We start from the raw sequence: 16,691 nt of genomic DNA, 5'->3' as shown, positions 1-16,691 counted from the left end.
TACACACACATATATATATATACACACACACAATCTATATACACACATACTATATATACACACACTTTGTTTTTACAGGGTAACAAACTATTTCAACCAACTTTGCATATAATCATTTTCAGGAGGAGTTTGTGGTCAAATGGTCTGAGATTTCTGCAGAAGAGGATCAAACACCAGCTGAACAACAAGAACAAACTATGTCTAGCTACTCTATTCAAACTTCAACTGTTGGAAACAGCATGACTGAAAGACAAACAATCTGTCAGGACTGCCACTCCCTCTCACCCACATCACTCCCGCCTGCCCCATAGCCTCACACTATGGACTCCTGGGTTCTTTTACAGACTTCTGGAGTCATCATGCCCCTGAAGATGTGATAGGCCTCAACAGTAATGCTCTGCAGATCTTACAACGGTCTTGTGTCGCCTGCCAGTGAAGACGAGTACAACTAAATTAAGTAAAACATTTTGACTGGGAGATCCTATAGGAATGTATTTGCTTGTGCACTCATCAATATGCACTAGCAGCCAAGTACAGTTTAGACATCTGAAAAGCTTCTGTGTTCTCCTCACATTCTTTAATGTAAATGAACACTGGAAAACAGCGACTTCAGCTACTGGCTTATATAATCCCATGCAAAAACAAGATGACTCAATGTCTGAGATGACAGAAAAAATTTAAGGAGGTATTTTGTTAAAACTTGATATGTTTCTTTCAAAACATGTGTACAGCTACTTCTATATTAAAGGCAATCCTAAGCTCTACAAAGAATCGTTGGCATTGTTAAAAGGTCCAGTAGTTCGCATATTTATGTTATAGTAAAGCTTCACACAATTTTTGAAAATGGATCTTGGCTAATATTCAACCTTTTTAAAAATAAAAATACTCATTTCACTTGCTTAGGCTACATTTGTTATACCTTTTCTCAAACACTAGCATACCTTTTGCTATTAAGACAGATGCTATTGTTACCGTTACACAAAACTGGTAGAAGTATAAAGATTAGAAATTGTATGTGTGTGTTATATACCTTATCTAGCATAGCTCACCTTAAAAGAAATTACATAGACTTGTTTGAAGAATTCCAAAGTTTTTGACAAGTGTTGGCATCTAATACATATATCTCTATTAAAAAGTTTACCTTTTTTTATAATAGTACTTGATTCTACTCGAGACATTTTCATTTTAAAAACTAACTATTTTATGCTATCAAATTATTCTATCCCCCATTCTTTCATCTCTTAAAGCCACCCCCATATTTACATTACTTTTGTTACCTTAACGTTTGGTAAATGTTTATGGAGCATTACAGATATAACTGATATAACGAAGACACAGCACCTTACCAGTGCCCCTCTGACTGGACATGAACTGACATTTTTTGGACCTCATATTACTATCAAAATATGTGCCACACTGAATCCAGCTACTTTACTACCCCTCCCTTTGGAAGAAGAGGACACAGACGCTCATGATTGATTGTTTCGCACAGACGAAGAGACGGGCAGGCTTGACTGTTGTTTCCTTATCTGACCCACAAGGGTAACTATATGTTTATGGCCCTTGTTTTAAATTGTCAGATGGCCGTACTACAGTGACGTATGCTATTACCATGCTGTGCACTGTAGTTGAGATGTCACGCGTTCCTCATCAATCGCATAAGCTGCGGAGCTAGTGGCCCTCCTGCTGGCATGTGAATTAAGTGAAGGACTGACTGTCAATATTTATACTGACAGCAAGTATTGCCTTTGGGGTGCAATATTATTTTGGACGCCTCTGGGCAGAGAGAGGATTCTTGACATCGCACTGGACCAAAATTTAACATGGTCCGTTGATAGAGAGGCTTCGGACAGCATTGACTCTTCCCAATGGCGATTGTAAAATGCAGTGGCCATAAAACATTTGCTGATGTTGGGAAAGGAAATGCATTTGCACATCAGACAGCTAAGGAGACAGCCATATCAAAGATGAAAAAGATGTTTGTAGCGGATCCTGCTAGGTAGGTGTCCGACAATGGGATATTTGAGGAGACACTAGCCAATGTCAAGGAGATTCAGAGCGAAGCAACAGTGGAGGAGTTGGCAGTGTGGCAGGAGAAAACAGGGCATTGGGATGACGAGGGATGTTGGACTGATCTGTCCGAGAAACAGAGATGGATGTTACCACATGCATATGTACTTCCGTGGTTACAATGGCACATGGTCCAGCTCAAATTAGTGCTAAGGGTATTTGCAGACTGTTAGATCCTGTGTGGAACAATGATCATATTTCAAAGGTTGCCACTCACTTGGTGAAATACTGTAGGATCTGTCTACGACAATCCTGGGAAGGGTACCCCTACACCTTCTAGTAAATTTGCACCTCCCTCCTACCCTTTTGAGGTACTACAAACAGACTATATAGAATTGCCACAGGTTAACAATTTGAAATATATGCTAGTGGTAGTGTGTGCTTTTAGCAAATGGATTGAGGCTTATCCCACAAAAGAAAATACCGCCATGGCAACAGCTAAGGGCCCTTATTAAGGAGTTTTTCCCCTGTTACGGTTTGCCCCGCTTGATCTGGAGTGACAATGGGAGTCACTTCAATGCCAAACTGAACCAGCTGATATGCATCGGTTTGCATATTCAGCAAAAGTTTCATGCAGCCAACCACCCTCAGTCAGCAGGTTTAGTTGAGAAGTACTCTCAAGTTAAAATTGGCAAAGGAGAGTACTGGGTTGCAATGGCCAGATGCATTACCCCTTGCTTTGTTGTCCACTAGAATGACTGCCCATTCTAGGACGGATTATCTCCATATGAGGTAATTTTCGGTCGTCCAGCGAATGTGTGGGGTGTCCCTAGACCAAAGAGATTTTCAGAGATGGAGTACCCATTGTTGGTCGACTATTTGTATGAACTTCCTAAAACTTTACATTCTATCCACCAACAGATACACCGAGCACTACCTCCAGCACCTGAGGGGCCTGGGCACACGATTCAGCCTGGTGACACTGATTCGAAGTTTTCAAAGAAAGGAAGGCTTTGAGCCAAGATGGAAGGGCCCCTACTTCGTCCTCATCGCTAGGAGAACAGCGGTGAGAGTGGAAGGTCGGAAGAAATGGGTGCATGACTCTCACTGCAAAAGAGAGTGCATTTGCCCCTGCCCTACGATGCCTGGGTGAGAGAGGGCATCGGAGACCACAAAAATGAAAGAGTCCTGCGATATCTACCGTCCTCGGATGCTCAATTGGTTTGGACACAAACAGAGTCAGAAAATTATGCTGTGTTGAATGAAGCAGGTCCCCCGGAAATAAGGGCTGCTCAGGGTTCCACTTTATCTGATCACCTGGAACCTGAGCTCCACTCCTCAACGTGTCCTGAATTTCAGATTCTACTTCGAGATGAGACAGTGCCTGGAAAGGACAGGAACATTTTGCGTCCTCAATGGAAAGGTGGTGCGCCAAAAGAAAAGTGAGTGTTGTTAGTGATGGAATTCATTGCATAAGACAAGTAAAAGGTCCCTTGTTTTTGCATCTTCCTGTTAGATAAGGGATCAGAAAATGGGTGCACTGCCTGTGACGCAGGACAGGATAAGCAGAGGGTATCTTCCAAGGAAGGAGAGTGCCCTATCCTGAGAACAGTGAACAATTGTCGACAAGAGGCAAGGGTGTGGCTCCAATGCTGCGTGCTCAATAGCACCGCAGATGATTGGACGATAGAAGCCTGCCACGGAGGCTTAGAACATACCCTGATTCTTGACCCTTGTGGGGGGGTTTTTTGTTCTTTATTTTTTTTGTGTGATTTGGTGCCCTTTCTCCATCATTGGCTCCATTTTAAGCAGTTTTTTTCCTTTGACACTTTGATCTGTGAATATAATTGTATAAAAATGTATCTTTTTGGCAGCCCTCTTGCAGCAGATGAACAAGGTTTAGTTGCTCTACACACAGGGTGGGTTGGTTTTAAATGGTTGCTCAGGAAAAAGATCATTTAGGTTGTAGTTATGTTACTGTTCCTATTGGGGGAGGGGGGCTGCTCCGTGTAATGGAGTGTTGTGGGATTACATCGTCATGTGTCTTGTATCAAGAGGTTCCCTCTGATGGTCAGAAGCGCACTATGCACAATAATGTTTTCCTGTATACCCACTGAAAATTCTTTAGGGGTAACAGCTTGTTATCCTACTGATTCTGTTACCACTTTATGGACAGCTTATCCCCTATCACTAGTATATTACACATGTTCGCCCCCTCACTTTTGTAGAGGTAAAAGGTGAATTTGGTTTGGGATACCCTGGACCTTGTCTAGATTATAGAAAACTCAAGGGGTACAGGATATTCGGGATGTATGCCTGAAATGTATTGTGGTGATCTATGTGTCAATAAAAGGAATATCACACTAACAGGATGGAATTACCAAGATCTGACCGCTACTCAAGAAGCAGGAATATATCCTGTGTGTTGTACTGAATAAAATAGTATGGATAATTATTTGTATCTCAACTGCCCTGGAGAAATAGTATTCAAAAATGTTCTAAGTTTAGGAAAAAAGGATGACCCTCGTATGAAAGGAATGAGCACTAGATAGGCTCCATTGGTTTACCAAGGTTCACTATGCACACCCCGGTTTCTATTTTCTATCCAATGGCATACATTCTAATATGTACAATGGTACAAAGGACGTAGCTTTGGGAATGGTGTTACCTCTCGGGGTACCTTGAAGGTATAGCAAAGCTAATATAAAATGAGTAGAAAGAACATTGACTACGGAATTCTGTGAATGAGTTACAGATTTGGAGGTTAATAATTATGCCAATGGTATTACTTTTGGGTACTTCCTTTCTTCCATTATTACATTTGGTGGTACTGCTATGGCCAGAGGTGAATGCGCTAGAGAGTATTTTGGGTGTAAATTACAGATAAAATCCAATTCAACAGTGGTAGCTTTACGGGATATCACCACTCAATTAGAAAGTATGCTCATATATTCCGGACAAACAAGGTATACTGTTGATTTTGTTCTGGCTAAGAATGGTGGAGCATGCGCTGTCATAGGAGATCAATGTGTGGTCAGCATCACGAACATGGAAATGAATATTACCCAACATATTTTAGACATTTTGGAGAATATTAAGGGCATGGAGAGTGGCAATTGGAGTTGGTCCTTGTTTGGAGGTTGGGGCTGGATCTTCGAGAACGTGATATATTTTGTTATTATTCTAACTTGCTGCTGTGCCCTGATACAGTGTCTTCCCTTATGTTGTTTGTTGTGTGCCACCTATCTTACACCCAAAAGCAGTTTGATTCATGATACAAATGCTAAAATAATGCTTCAACAAGAGCTGGACACCCACATGTAGTTGGATGAGGGAGTTTTTGGATCAAGTACCTCCCTTGCTGATTCTGTTTTTGATGTTACTCATGTTATTAGTGATTAATGCCGCAACTCTTTTAAAGTATGCTTTATTATTATATGTAATCCTATTTGACTGTTTATCCAATAAAGTTTTCCTACTTACTAGAATTGTAAAGAACCTTAACTGATAGCATAATTAAAGATGATTTAGCATATAAATGCTAAAAGGAGGGACTGAAAGAATTGAAACTTAGTTGTAATATCCCACATGTGTTTTGCTCTTTAATATGTTAGCATTCATATGGCTAATACATTACATTTTCAGTGTAAGACTTAATCAGTTGATATAAAAGTCACATCAGTTAGGTTGACATCTGTGTTGCAATTTTATTTAGAAGGACGCAATCGAAACTGTTGCTCCCCTACTCAAAACTGTATTTTGCTCATTTACGAGAAATAGTCTGTGGTAAGTTTTGTTTCTTTAATGCCCTTGTTAGCGCATGCCTTTACCCTGAGATCAAGGCCTTCTCCCTCCTATCTAGAGGGGAGGATGGGCCAGACAACCTTGAAATGTAGATAGTTTGGACCAGGCTGCACAATCAAAACTTATGTTCTGTATCCCCATTGTATTATGATATCTGCCAGTGTTTTTCCATGGTGGGTGGGTCTTTGTGGACTTTGTAACGTACATAATGTAACTTCATGCTTGTAAAGGGCAGTCCCTCATCAGCCATGATAGGATGCTGGTCTGATTTGACTTCACTGCAGTGTATTCTGGCAATAAACTAGTTTGTTTGTATTTTCTACTGCATCATCGATTCTTTATTCTTGGAAGGCTAGAGTAGGCCTGGGTGACCCTAATCGGGTGACTTCCTTCACAGTGTATTTAAAAAGTGGGATATATACTTTCACTTTTATATGACCTGGTAGTAGAAAACTCTTAAATTCATTTTTCACTACTGCAAGATCTGCCTCTCCCATAGAATAACATTGGATTAGCTTATTACATTTAATAAGCAATACATTTCAATAGGCAGCAAGTAGGATTTGGTCTCTAAAGAATTGCTATTTAAATTAATTACAGAGGGCTTCAAAGTCACAATTCTGAAAATGCCACTTTTAGAAAGTTGTCATTTTCTTGTCTCAACCATTTGTTGCCTGCAGCTTTTATCCTAGGTCACACAACTAAGTGTAGCTGGCAGTTGGTCTTCGTGTATTGCCCCAGAGAGTACCACAAAGGAGGAATAGGTGTTGGCAAGTTGGCCAACTCTGCCTTGATAAGGTGCGGAACGGTCACCTACCGCACTTGCACATCACAAATGGTTTTACACTACACCTATGTGCTCCCAGACATGCCGGAGCACGGAGACCGAACATTCCAGACACCTCTGTAGGGGGAGGTCACTAGAGCTTTCTCCCACTTCAAGGTGGACACCAGGTATGAATAGTTGACCCTTCACCAAGCTCTTCAGTATACACTGGACCTGTAAAAGACTCAGAAGGACTGGTATTCTGCAAGGACTGGACCTTTATGTTGAACCAAGGACTACTGGAGTGGCTCAAAGTGTTAGTTGGTTGACCTCCAGATCAGAGCCTCAGGGACAGAAAAGGTTCCAACCACCTTGAACCCAGCACCTGGACTATTCCTGTCATATATTGTGTCCCCCAGGTGGTGTCACCCCAGTCCTGGCCCCCTGGAAGAGGGCCTGAAGGTGTTCTGCCAGTCCAGCTGCTGTCTTTTGGGCAGTACTGAGAGAGCAACATCATCTTGCAGCTCCGCATCGGAACTGCCAATGCGCGACATCTGATGCTGGACCCCACAGCTCTTCAGAACCACCGCTGCATGACACCTGCTCAAATCAGCTCACTGAAACAGTCACTGCGCAACACATCCTCAATGTGGGATCTCGCACCACAATCAGGATTTGAAGTGCTTTGTTCAGCAAGTCTAAATTGGACCCTGTCACCGGCCCGCGCTCCAATGCATCCAGACTGAACTTGTGATTTTTGTCCCCTTCCGGCATGACCAGATAACTACAATTGGTGCTTTGTGCTTTTAAGCACGGTTTTTCAAGTCTTCAAAATTTTAGCTCTCTGGTTCTACTAATTGGATTTTTGTTAATTCGGTCTCAAATAATTTATTCAGTTTTACTCTATTGTTCTAAATGGATGTGGGATTATTGTATTGTTTTTTCACCCTGGCTTCTTTGTGACACTCTACCAGAAGGTCCAGCTCATGTTAATATGGGGTTTGCTTGTGTTTCTCCATGAGGAATTGTGGGTGCTGCTTGAGGAGGGTTTGACCCCACACAACTAGTAACCCAATTTCCCACAGTGTCTTACCTAGGTTTGAAGACACTTGCCCACTTCTTTAGATAAGACTTTTTCAAAACTCTTTAATATTTGTACCATTGGAAGGTAAGGCTTTTGGCAGCTTTCTCAAAAGTTCTACTGACTATGTTGCGATAGTAGTTGAGCCCCATGTTTAACGCCCCAATCGTTATTGAACAGATTCCTGACGAGGGTCTAATGCTGGCCTGACTGACAACAGGAGCAAAAGCTTGCCATGACACTTATGAATAATAGCTGTCATTTCACCATCTAGGGCAATCAGGAAGGAATAGTGTACATTTATGTTCTTTTTGGTTTGTCATGTTTGCATTTTATAAACCACTAAATAAAATTAAAATAACATTTTTTATTCCCTCTCCCTCACCAGACTCCAAGCTTCATAGGACAGAGCTCACGCAGGAGGGATCACGAATAAGGTATAGGTTTGCCAAAGTGTAGTATCAACTGTACGAAATTTCTTTCATTGCAAGGTTCATGGGATAAGCTCTTCATACAGGGAATATCTCTCCACCAAAGATATGTAGAGTAAGGTAGTTACCCTCTGCAATTCGTTCCCAGGTGTGGCTAATATTCTGTGGTCTGTCTGACTAAAAAGAACTGTTCCTAATTATGTGCAATTCATCAATCAAGCCCCTTAGTTACTGACTTTGCCATCATGTTCATTTCTACGCGGAGAACTTAACTTACACAGTGCACCAATGAAGATTATGCATTTGCATTTGGTACAGGGAACTCAATTAAATAATATGGAATGTGCCCTGAAGATGTGGTATTATGGTAAAATCTGTTGGCATCGTATGGTATATATGATGATGAATTAAAAACATGCAAATCGTGGATTTGTTGATTTTCATAATTCTATACAATTATCCTTTATAAATTTACAACAGTGGTCACATTGCCTTCGCACCCAGAGTCCCACATGTGCTCATCAAGCTACACTCAAACAACAGTCCACTTCTCTGAGAAAGGGCTTTCTTCTTTTTGGAGCCTCAGTTAACATTTAGGGATAAAGTCATAACATTTAACCCCCAAAACGTTTTAAATAATTTCATTAAATAGAAAGTCTAAATGAGTCCATAACTGAAATGTTGGGAGTAAATGACAATGACAGAAAACGTGTGTCAAGCAGTACTTCGATTAAAAATCACAACAAATATTCTGCTTCAGAGTTTTCGATTTGGAGAGGAAAATGGTTGCCACTGCAGCAACTGGGATTTGTGGATTACCCAATCCAATTGGAAGGAACATATATAGAGGGACCTAGTGAGCAATTACAGAGGAACAAACTGGACATCAAACAGTTTAAGAACAAAGAGGAAGCCCCAAAGTGGAAAGTGCTCTATGGTGTACAAAATGCAACTATGGAAGTCTAGGCATTCTTGATCCCTATTTGGGGAGGTTCTGTCCTTTTTTCTGAACTAATCAATCACCAGAAGTGAGCATTTAAAAAACTTTGCACTGATTGAGTCACTTACCCAGGTGCTTCCTCTGCATCTCCCGCCAGTGATCTCTTGCGTTTCCCTTTCTTATTGGTGTTGACAAAGTCTTGGTCCACGGGTTCTTTTTTGAAGTTTTTCAAGCTGAAAGAAGACAAAATGTAAAAGGCAATTGAATGCATACAGCACGGTAGATACTAAGTAATAGGGCTATAGAAAATGTAAGGGCAGTGAAACGCACTTATGGACATTCTGCAAGATGGAAATGAGCTATGAAAGATGTAGGAGTGGGGACTCCGCAATTGCAGACACCCTAAATTTTACCTTCAACAGTTGCCTACAATTTGATGAATTGGAGACTGTGTGAAACCTCAGTTTTATGAGGTAATGTGTTCCTGCATCAAGGCATCGCCCAACAAACCAAGAAATCAGAAAATACTGTCAATTAAGTAAAAGTGCCCACACACTAAGTTCTTGGTTAGCGAAATAATGAAATGATTTATAACAAAATTAAACAATAAAGCGATAGAGTTTTTGCATTTAAATCTCTCAATGTAGCAGGCTAAGCAGAGAAAAGCAAATCAAGAATTTGTCATAGTCCTAAATGGGCAGCCAGAATTAAGAGTGAAATGGACAGCATTCCTAGTAGAACAGGAAACTCACTGCTCATCCCCAAAAATCAAGGATTTTCAGATATGAAATTAAAAGAACTGTAAAATCACTGTAGTGTGAACAAAGGTATCATTTTATCAGCAAATCAGACTACAAGTATATAAAATATAATATTGTATTAGCACCTAAGTACTATACCACTACATGAATAATTATTCTGCTCCCTCTATGCGGTCATCCGGAGATGCTTGAACAAACTAGATAGTAGTATCTAGCGTATGTTCTAGTACATAGTATTTTTGTGTGTTAATGACTGTTGGAAGCCAGAGTCCCTGTCCTACACCACTGTCACCAAATGCGAGACCAAGGACCCCTCACTCGACGTTATGCCAATTAAGGACACTGTTCCAGATAGCCCTGCTCACCCCCTTAGTAGCTTGGCACGAGCAGCCAGGCCCATCTCCAAGGCACAAGTGTACAGTATGTGCAACCACACCCACAGCAACCCCCTGGTGACACCACAAATGGACTCCACACGAGTTTGATAAAAACTAGTATAAACGTTATATAAAAAGATATACGAACAGACCACACAATACAAAACCCAAAATATAATTAAGGGTAATATTCGTTCCGGTAGGCTGGTAGGTTCAAAATCCAACCACCGCTTTCAAAATGCTATGCTGGTCGCAATGCTAGAATCACACGTGTTGCAATGGACAAACAATAGTGCACTGCCTAACGATACAGTCCGATGCTGGGCAAAGGAGAAATAATACAATGCGTAACAATACACCCCGGTACCTTGCAATGGGAGAAATAATGCAATGAGTACCGCTACAATCGTGTACTGCGCAATGAAGGAATAATGCAATGCGTCACACCCCAATCACGTACTTTGCAATGAAGAAATAATGCAATGCGCGCCGCTACAATCATGTACTTTGCAATCAAGGAATAATGCCATGCGTAACTATGATCATGTACTTTGCAATGAAGAAATAATGCTATAATCCTCTACAATCCTGTACTTTGGACTGGGTGAGCAGCAGTGAGGCCTCGGGCGGTGAAGCCCACCGACGACGACGCAGGAAATGCACCAAAGCCGTCAGGAGTGGAGACCGGGCTGTGTCCTAAGACCAACGCCCCTAACTTTGGAGACTGCTGCTACTTTGCAATGAGGTGAGAGCTAGCACTGCTCCCTTAGAGGCCCGGAGGGAGGGCCCTCTGCTCCGTTTACTATTGACTTTCACCTTTTGACTCCAAGCGCAATGACCTGAGAGGGCCCATAGGCAGCAGGGCTGTAGACTGGGATTCTGCAGAGGGGTGAAAAGAAACAACACAGACCTGCCTAACCTCTCTGCCTGACCCTAAGATGGAGCCTGATTCTCCCTATTCTGAGCATTCGTGGTGGCCTGGGGTTCTATAGCAAGCGGTGGTCCCTCGCAGGACACTACCAAGAGGCTCTAGAGGGTGTGGCCTATGGAAGGAAAACCACCCTGACATACAATGCAACTGGAGAGCTACAAGTCCAAACTCCAAGGCCAAGTGAGAGGTGGACATACAGGCACACCAACATGTGGCCTGCACCCGTGAACTGCTCATATACCTCCCAAAAAATCGCAGACTATGTTCACATTTGTGTGTACTTATGCATGGCTGTGCGTGTGATGGTGTGGACATGTACTTGGGTGTTTTTGTACTAGAGCATGTGATTCAATGTGTGCTTGTGTTTGTGCATGCAGATGTTTCTGTATGTGTGCGTATGTCTGTGCGTGTGATGATGTGTACTAGAGCATGGGATTGTATGTGTGCTTATTGCGTGTGGATGTTTCTGTATGTCAGCTTGTGTGCGCCCTCTGTTCGCGTATGAGTGTGTGCGCACATTTGTGTGTGCTTGTGCATTTGTGTACATGTGATGGTATGTGTGTGTGCATGTACCTGTGAGTATGTCCTTCGGTATTTTTGGTCTGGAGCATGTGATTGTATGTGTGCCTGTGTTTTTTGGTAATTTCTATATGTGAGCTTTGTGTGTGCGTCTGTGCGAGTGTGAGCACATTTGTGTGTGCTTGTGCATGTCTGTGCATGTGATGTGTTTGCGTGTTCATGTGCTTGGGTGTTTTTGTACTAGAGCATGGGATTTCATGTGTGCTTGTGTTTTTTGGTAGTTTCTATATGTGTGCTTTGTGTGTGCGTCTGTGAGTGAGCGCATTTGTGTGTGCTTGTGCATGTCTGTGCATGTGATGTGTTTGCGTGTTCATGTGCTTGGGTGTTTTTGTACTAGAGCATGGGATTTTATGTGTGCTTGTGTTTTTGGATGATTCTGTATATGTGCTTGTGTGTGCGCATATGAGAGTGTGTGCTCACATTTGTGTGTGCTTGTGCATGTCTGTGTGTGTGATGGTGTGTGCACGCTGGATTTGTTATTCTCTGGAGGCCACTGTCCTGGATTTGACTAACTGCCAGATGCCTGACCTTAGGATGGCCACCAGTGTACCAGTGTACAGTACACTCCCCTGCCTGACCCCAAGATGGTTTCCATAGTGGTCCCCTCCATGTTTTACTTCCCTGGGACAACAATTGGACAATGACCAGACCTTGAACCTATCCCCTAACCTGCTTACACATCAGGACTTGGAACCTGCGGAACTTACCCCAGACTGTAGAGACCAAGTGATTTGGCTGATGCCCGGTGGAGCTACCATATAGCTAAAGAGGAGATGGGTTGTGGACTCCCCCTACCCCCCCCCGCCATCACCTACCCAGCCAGACTTTGGGCAGATTTTCCCCTCGTCTCTACCTCTTATCTTCCTCCTACCCCTTTACCCTATCCCCTTAACCTTCCTTGCACCATTCACCTTGTCCCCCATGTTCTTTAAGTGCTTTTCTTGATACTTATGTAACTTTTAACTGATGTAAATTGCAACATTAGTGGTCCTCATGTAAAGCACTCTGTTTCCTTCGGGTCTAGCCAGCGCTATATAATAACGGATTACTTAATTATGTTCCCATTTAGTACTCTTTCTCTCTTTGTCTACTTCCCTAGCTCCTATCCCCTCTCCCCTGAATCTTTCATCTTGCCTGCTAGTCTGCCTAGCCCCCTGTCCTTTGTGCCCTTTGACTAAGCACTCCTTCTCCCCTTTTTGGGGAAAGACCAATATTTATACTCTGGAGTCTCAGCAAACCCACTGAGAGAGTCCACTGCACCAAGGGAGCCACTCACAGCTGAGGTACGGGTTGGCACCCCTTGCCAAAGCACTCCCTCTCCCTTTTTTGGGGAATGATCCAGTATGTAGGCCTTAGAGTCTCAGAGACCCCTCTAAGAGAGTCCACTGCGTACAGGGATCCTACTGCAACAGATAGAGAAGTGATACCACTTCCCCTGGGATCACAGCTTACTGGACCTTGGACGTTGCTTTGACTCGTCTACCGATTTGTGTCGCCGTCGCCCTTCCCCTTCTCTTTCCATGCTGTGTCCTTCACCCTTCCCTTCTCTTTCCCGCCTTCATTACCTGTCTACTTCCCCAATGCCTACACCCCTCCCCTGAAGCTTTCCCCTTGCCTGCTTCTCCCCTTAGGTATTTGTTCTTTTAGTTTATCTCGATCTTACAAGTAACTATGTTGCCATGCACTATTAACTGTGTAACCTTTGTAATAATGTAACCTGTAACTATGATCTGATGTTCATGTAAAGCGCTCTGATACCTCCGGGTCTAGCCAGAGCTATATAAAACCTTTAAAATAAATAAATAAATAAATAGAGAAATAATGCAATGCGTAGTGCTACAATCATGTACTTAGTTAGGCAGAAATAATGTCAGGCGTCATAAGACAGTCCAGCAGTTTGTTAGCAGCAATATTGGCAATGCGTATTACGACAATCAGCCTCTTCGATAACATTTGCCCCCCACACCTATCAACGATGACAAAGTATAGCTTCTTACTCTGGCCCCAGTACTACCACTCCTTTCGTCAGTACGGGCCCTAATCTGAGCCGAAGCAAAGGCTCACGTCATCAGAAGGACTGAGAGGCCGAAAGAGTGTCCCTCAGAGCCTGCACCCCGCCCAGGTAGTGATCCACGTTACCTGTGGGTGCGACCCCACTCTCCTCTACTCCTTCAGCGAACTGGGCCTTCCATGCAGAACTTTCTCAATGGCCCTCAGCGGCTCGGCCTCTCGGCCTGGCAGCTCAGCTCCTCCAGGGCTGCCGGCCCGGGCCGCAACTGTTTGGGAGGTCTCAGGCGGCTGCAGGACACACATACCCCACGCCCCCGAGATTACTTTACTCCGGGTGCACGTTCACCACAGCACCCTCCAGGTCTTCTTGAGCACAAAGCCACACACGCAACGCTGATGGGACTCCATGTTGACTCAGAGTGCACGCTCACCAGGAACTCCTTCCTGTGGTCTCAGTTGGCACCAAGACACGCACACCACGCTTCAGAGACTCACTTTCTTCCTGTGCACACGATGATCAGCCGATCACCTCCACAGTTCCAGGTTGCACCAAAGCACGCACACTGCTTCACTGAGACTTACTCCAACTTTGGTGTCCCGATATCCAGGTGCTCTTCACCAACGTCTTCGTCCGCACCATGACATGCTCACCGTGTCCGAGCCTCACTTCTCCTCCGGTGCACTCGATGACCAGGCGCTCTTCACCAATGCCTCCGGTGTATCGTGACACGCACCCTGTGCATCCGAGGCTCACTCCACTTCCGGTGCACACGTTGATCAGGTGCTACTCATCAATGCCTCCTGTGCACCACGACATGCACCCTGCACGTCCGAGACTCACTACCTCCGATGCACACGCCAACCAGGCGCTCTTCACCAGCGCCTACGCTGCACCACAACACACACTCTGCGCGTCGGAGTCTCACTTCAGCTTCGGTGCACACGCTGACCAGGTGCTCTTCACTAACTCCTGCGGGGCACCACAACATGCACCAAGCATGTCCGAGTCTCACTCCTCCGTGTGTCCAAGATCACAGGGCACACCTTCCGAGGGTCTCAAGCTGCCACAAAACGCACCCACCGCGTCACTTGAAACTTCTCCTAAACCTTTTATGTTCCTGTGTTTCCACATAGGCAGCCAGCTCACCTTGGACCCTTGGGGTTACAAGACACAGCACAAAGCACAGTCTTCATCAAGCAGGGGGACCCAGCACACCGAGCACGGTCCAAACAGCCTCTTCCCTGTTTAAAACAGCAAACTGCAGACCAGCAGCAGATCACAAACCAAGGATTGTCTTCCCCAGCTTTCTCTTCTGTTCCTTCCTTAGCAGAGGTGCCTCTTAACCACAAAATGGGTCCAAGAAACCATTTCTGTTCCAATCCAACGTTCAGGGGTCTCAGCTCTCATAGTTATACTCCTAAATGTCTTTGAAGTTCGTTGTGCTCAGTTGTCCCTGACCCCTGCCTACATCAGTTCTGGGTGTCTCCCTCCCAGTGTCACCTTTCTCCCTTTGATACTAGGGGTCTAGATCCTTAATCACTCAGCAGGAGACAAGTCAATTGTTTTATAGCAGTAACCCACGCCTCTTTACCTTCCGGGGCATCTCCTCGCCTACTCTCCAGATGCAGGTCAGCCTGGTGCAATCTCAACCCCCTCCCTGGGTCAAGACCTCCCCCAGCTCCTCTCACCTCTCAGATCCAGACAGTCAATCCACATTCAGCAGAGACACACAGAAATGCTTAAAGCACAAAACTCAGCCACTTTCTGTCCTAGGGGCAGGATGTATATAATCAACAGGAGAGAAAGGGCTCAAAGGCCACTCTTATACCCCTTAAGGAATCTACACGAAAATCAACAAAAGTGACTAAAAAGGAGGAAAAGGAATTAGTCAATTGATAGTATTACAAGAATACATTCAGTAGGTTAGAACCATTCAAACAGAATTGTGTGGCATGCACAGAATAAAGAAAAAGAGCCCTCAGGCACCAACAAGACAGTTGGTTGCCATTTGTCTTCATTGGGTTCTTTTCTTTAAGAAAAAGTGAATTAGTGAATTAAAAGAAGTGTGGGTTACTCCCCAGACAGAATTACTTTATTGAGGGGGTAGCTCTAACTTCATTAAAATAGGTGAAAAGTCGGACAAAATGGTGGCTATGTTAATTTGAACCACCCAGTCCTAAGAGTGAAAACCAATACTAGGTCAACATGTTTCTGCTATTGGGAGCCCAACTTGGCTCAGCATTCATCAGGACCATAACAATTACGTCATATGCGTAAAGCACACTAAGGCTTTACTGTCATATGAAGCAAAGAAAAAATCTTAAAAAGGACTACGACATTATGTGTATCCAGAAGCACTGGAAATTTTTAGTGCTTCGCCTCCTATATGTGAGAGATTCGTCTATGAAAACAATACATAAAACAAAACACATTTTTTTTTTATTAAAAACCACTCTGGTATCAAATTTCATACAATATGAAGAAATTATATCTATAGTGCAAAACAACCACACTTAATTCGAAAAACATAAAGTGAAAAAGTTTAAATTGTGGCCACAACTTTATTTAAGTCGGCGCCCATTATCTAGCATGCAACATGAACACAAGGTTTAATGATACAGATGCAGCTAAAAGTGTCACCTTTGACCCCTAAGTTCATTTATGACTTCTTTTTTAAACCAAGGAAAAAGGAAAGATTTTCACTTAAACCCTGTTTTACCAGCAGTGCAAAACCCTGATCACTAATCTTTCTAGCTACCTTTTGAGTTCAGAGGAAACCTCAGTTCTGGAGAAGGGTCTTGGTTTTTTACCTTCACCACGACTCGATCGCTTCAAATTACAATGTGAACTTAGCGACTTTTTCAGAAAACTGAGGCTAAAATCCTTTTTTGAGCACCAGAATCCATGTGACAGTCAGAGTATACAAAGTGACACGGATTTCAGGATCAAATCTACTTTCACTCCCCCAACACATCTGGTACACTAGTATTGTTTTTCACT

At 43.4% G+C, this 16,691-nt stretch overlaps 1 protein-coding gene across 1 annotated transcript in view; it reads right to left on the bottom strand.

The window, feature by feature from the left end:
• Window positions 1-16,691, bottom strand: part of LOC144799696 (DNA topoisomerase I, mitochondrial-like) — a 1,324,061-nt gene that overhangs the window by 918,539 nt on the left and 388,831 nt on the right. The window contains exon 14 of the mRNA XM_078671191.1: window positions 9,161-9,265. Within this exon, the coding sequence (XP_078527317.1) occupies window positions 9,161-9,265 (105 nt within the window). The remainder of the gene's footprint in view (window positions 1-9,160; window positions 9,266-16,691) is intronic.

Source organism: Lissotriton helveticus, chromosome 12 (assembly GCF_964261635.1).
Source record: "Lissotriton helveticus chromosome 12, aLisHel1.1, whole genome shotgun sequence".
Classification (NCBI taxonomy): domain Eukaryota; kingdom Metazoa; phylum Chordata; class Amphibia; order Caudata; family Salamandridae; genus Lissotriton; species Lissotriton helveticus.
The sequence above is the reverse complement of the archived record's forward strand: the minus strand, read 5'-3'. Positions and strand labels throughout refer to the sequence as shown.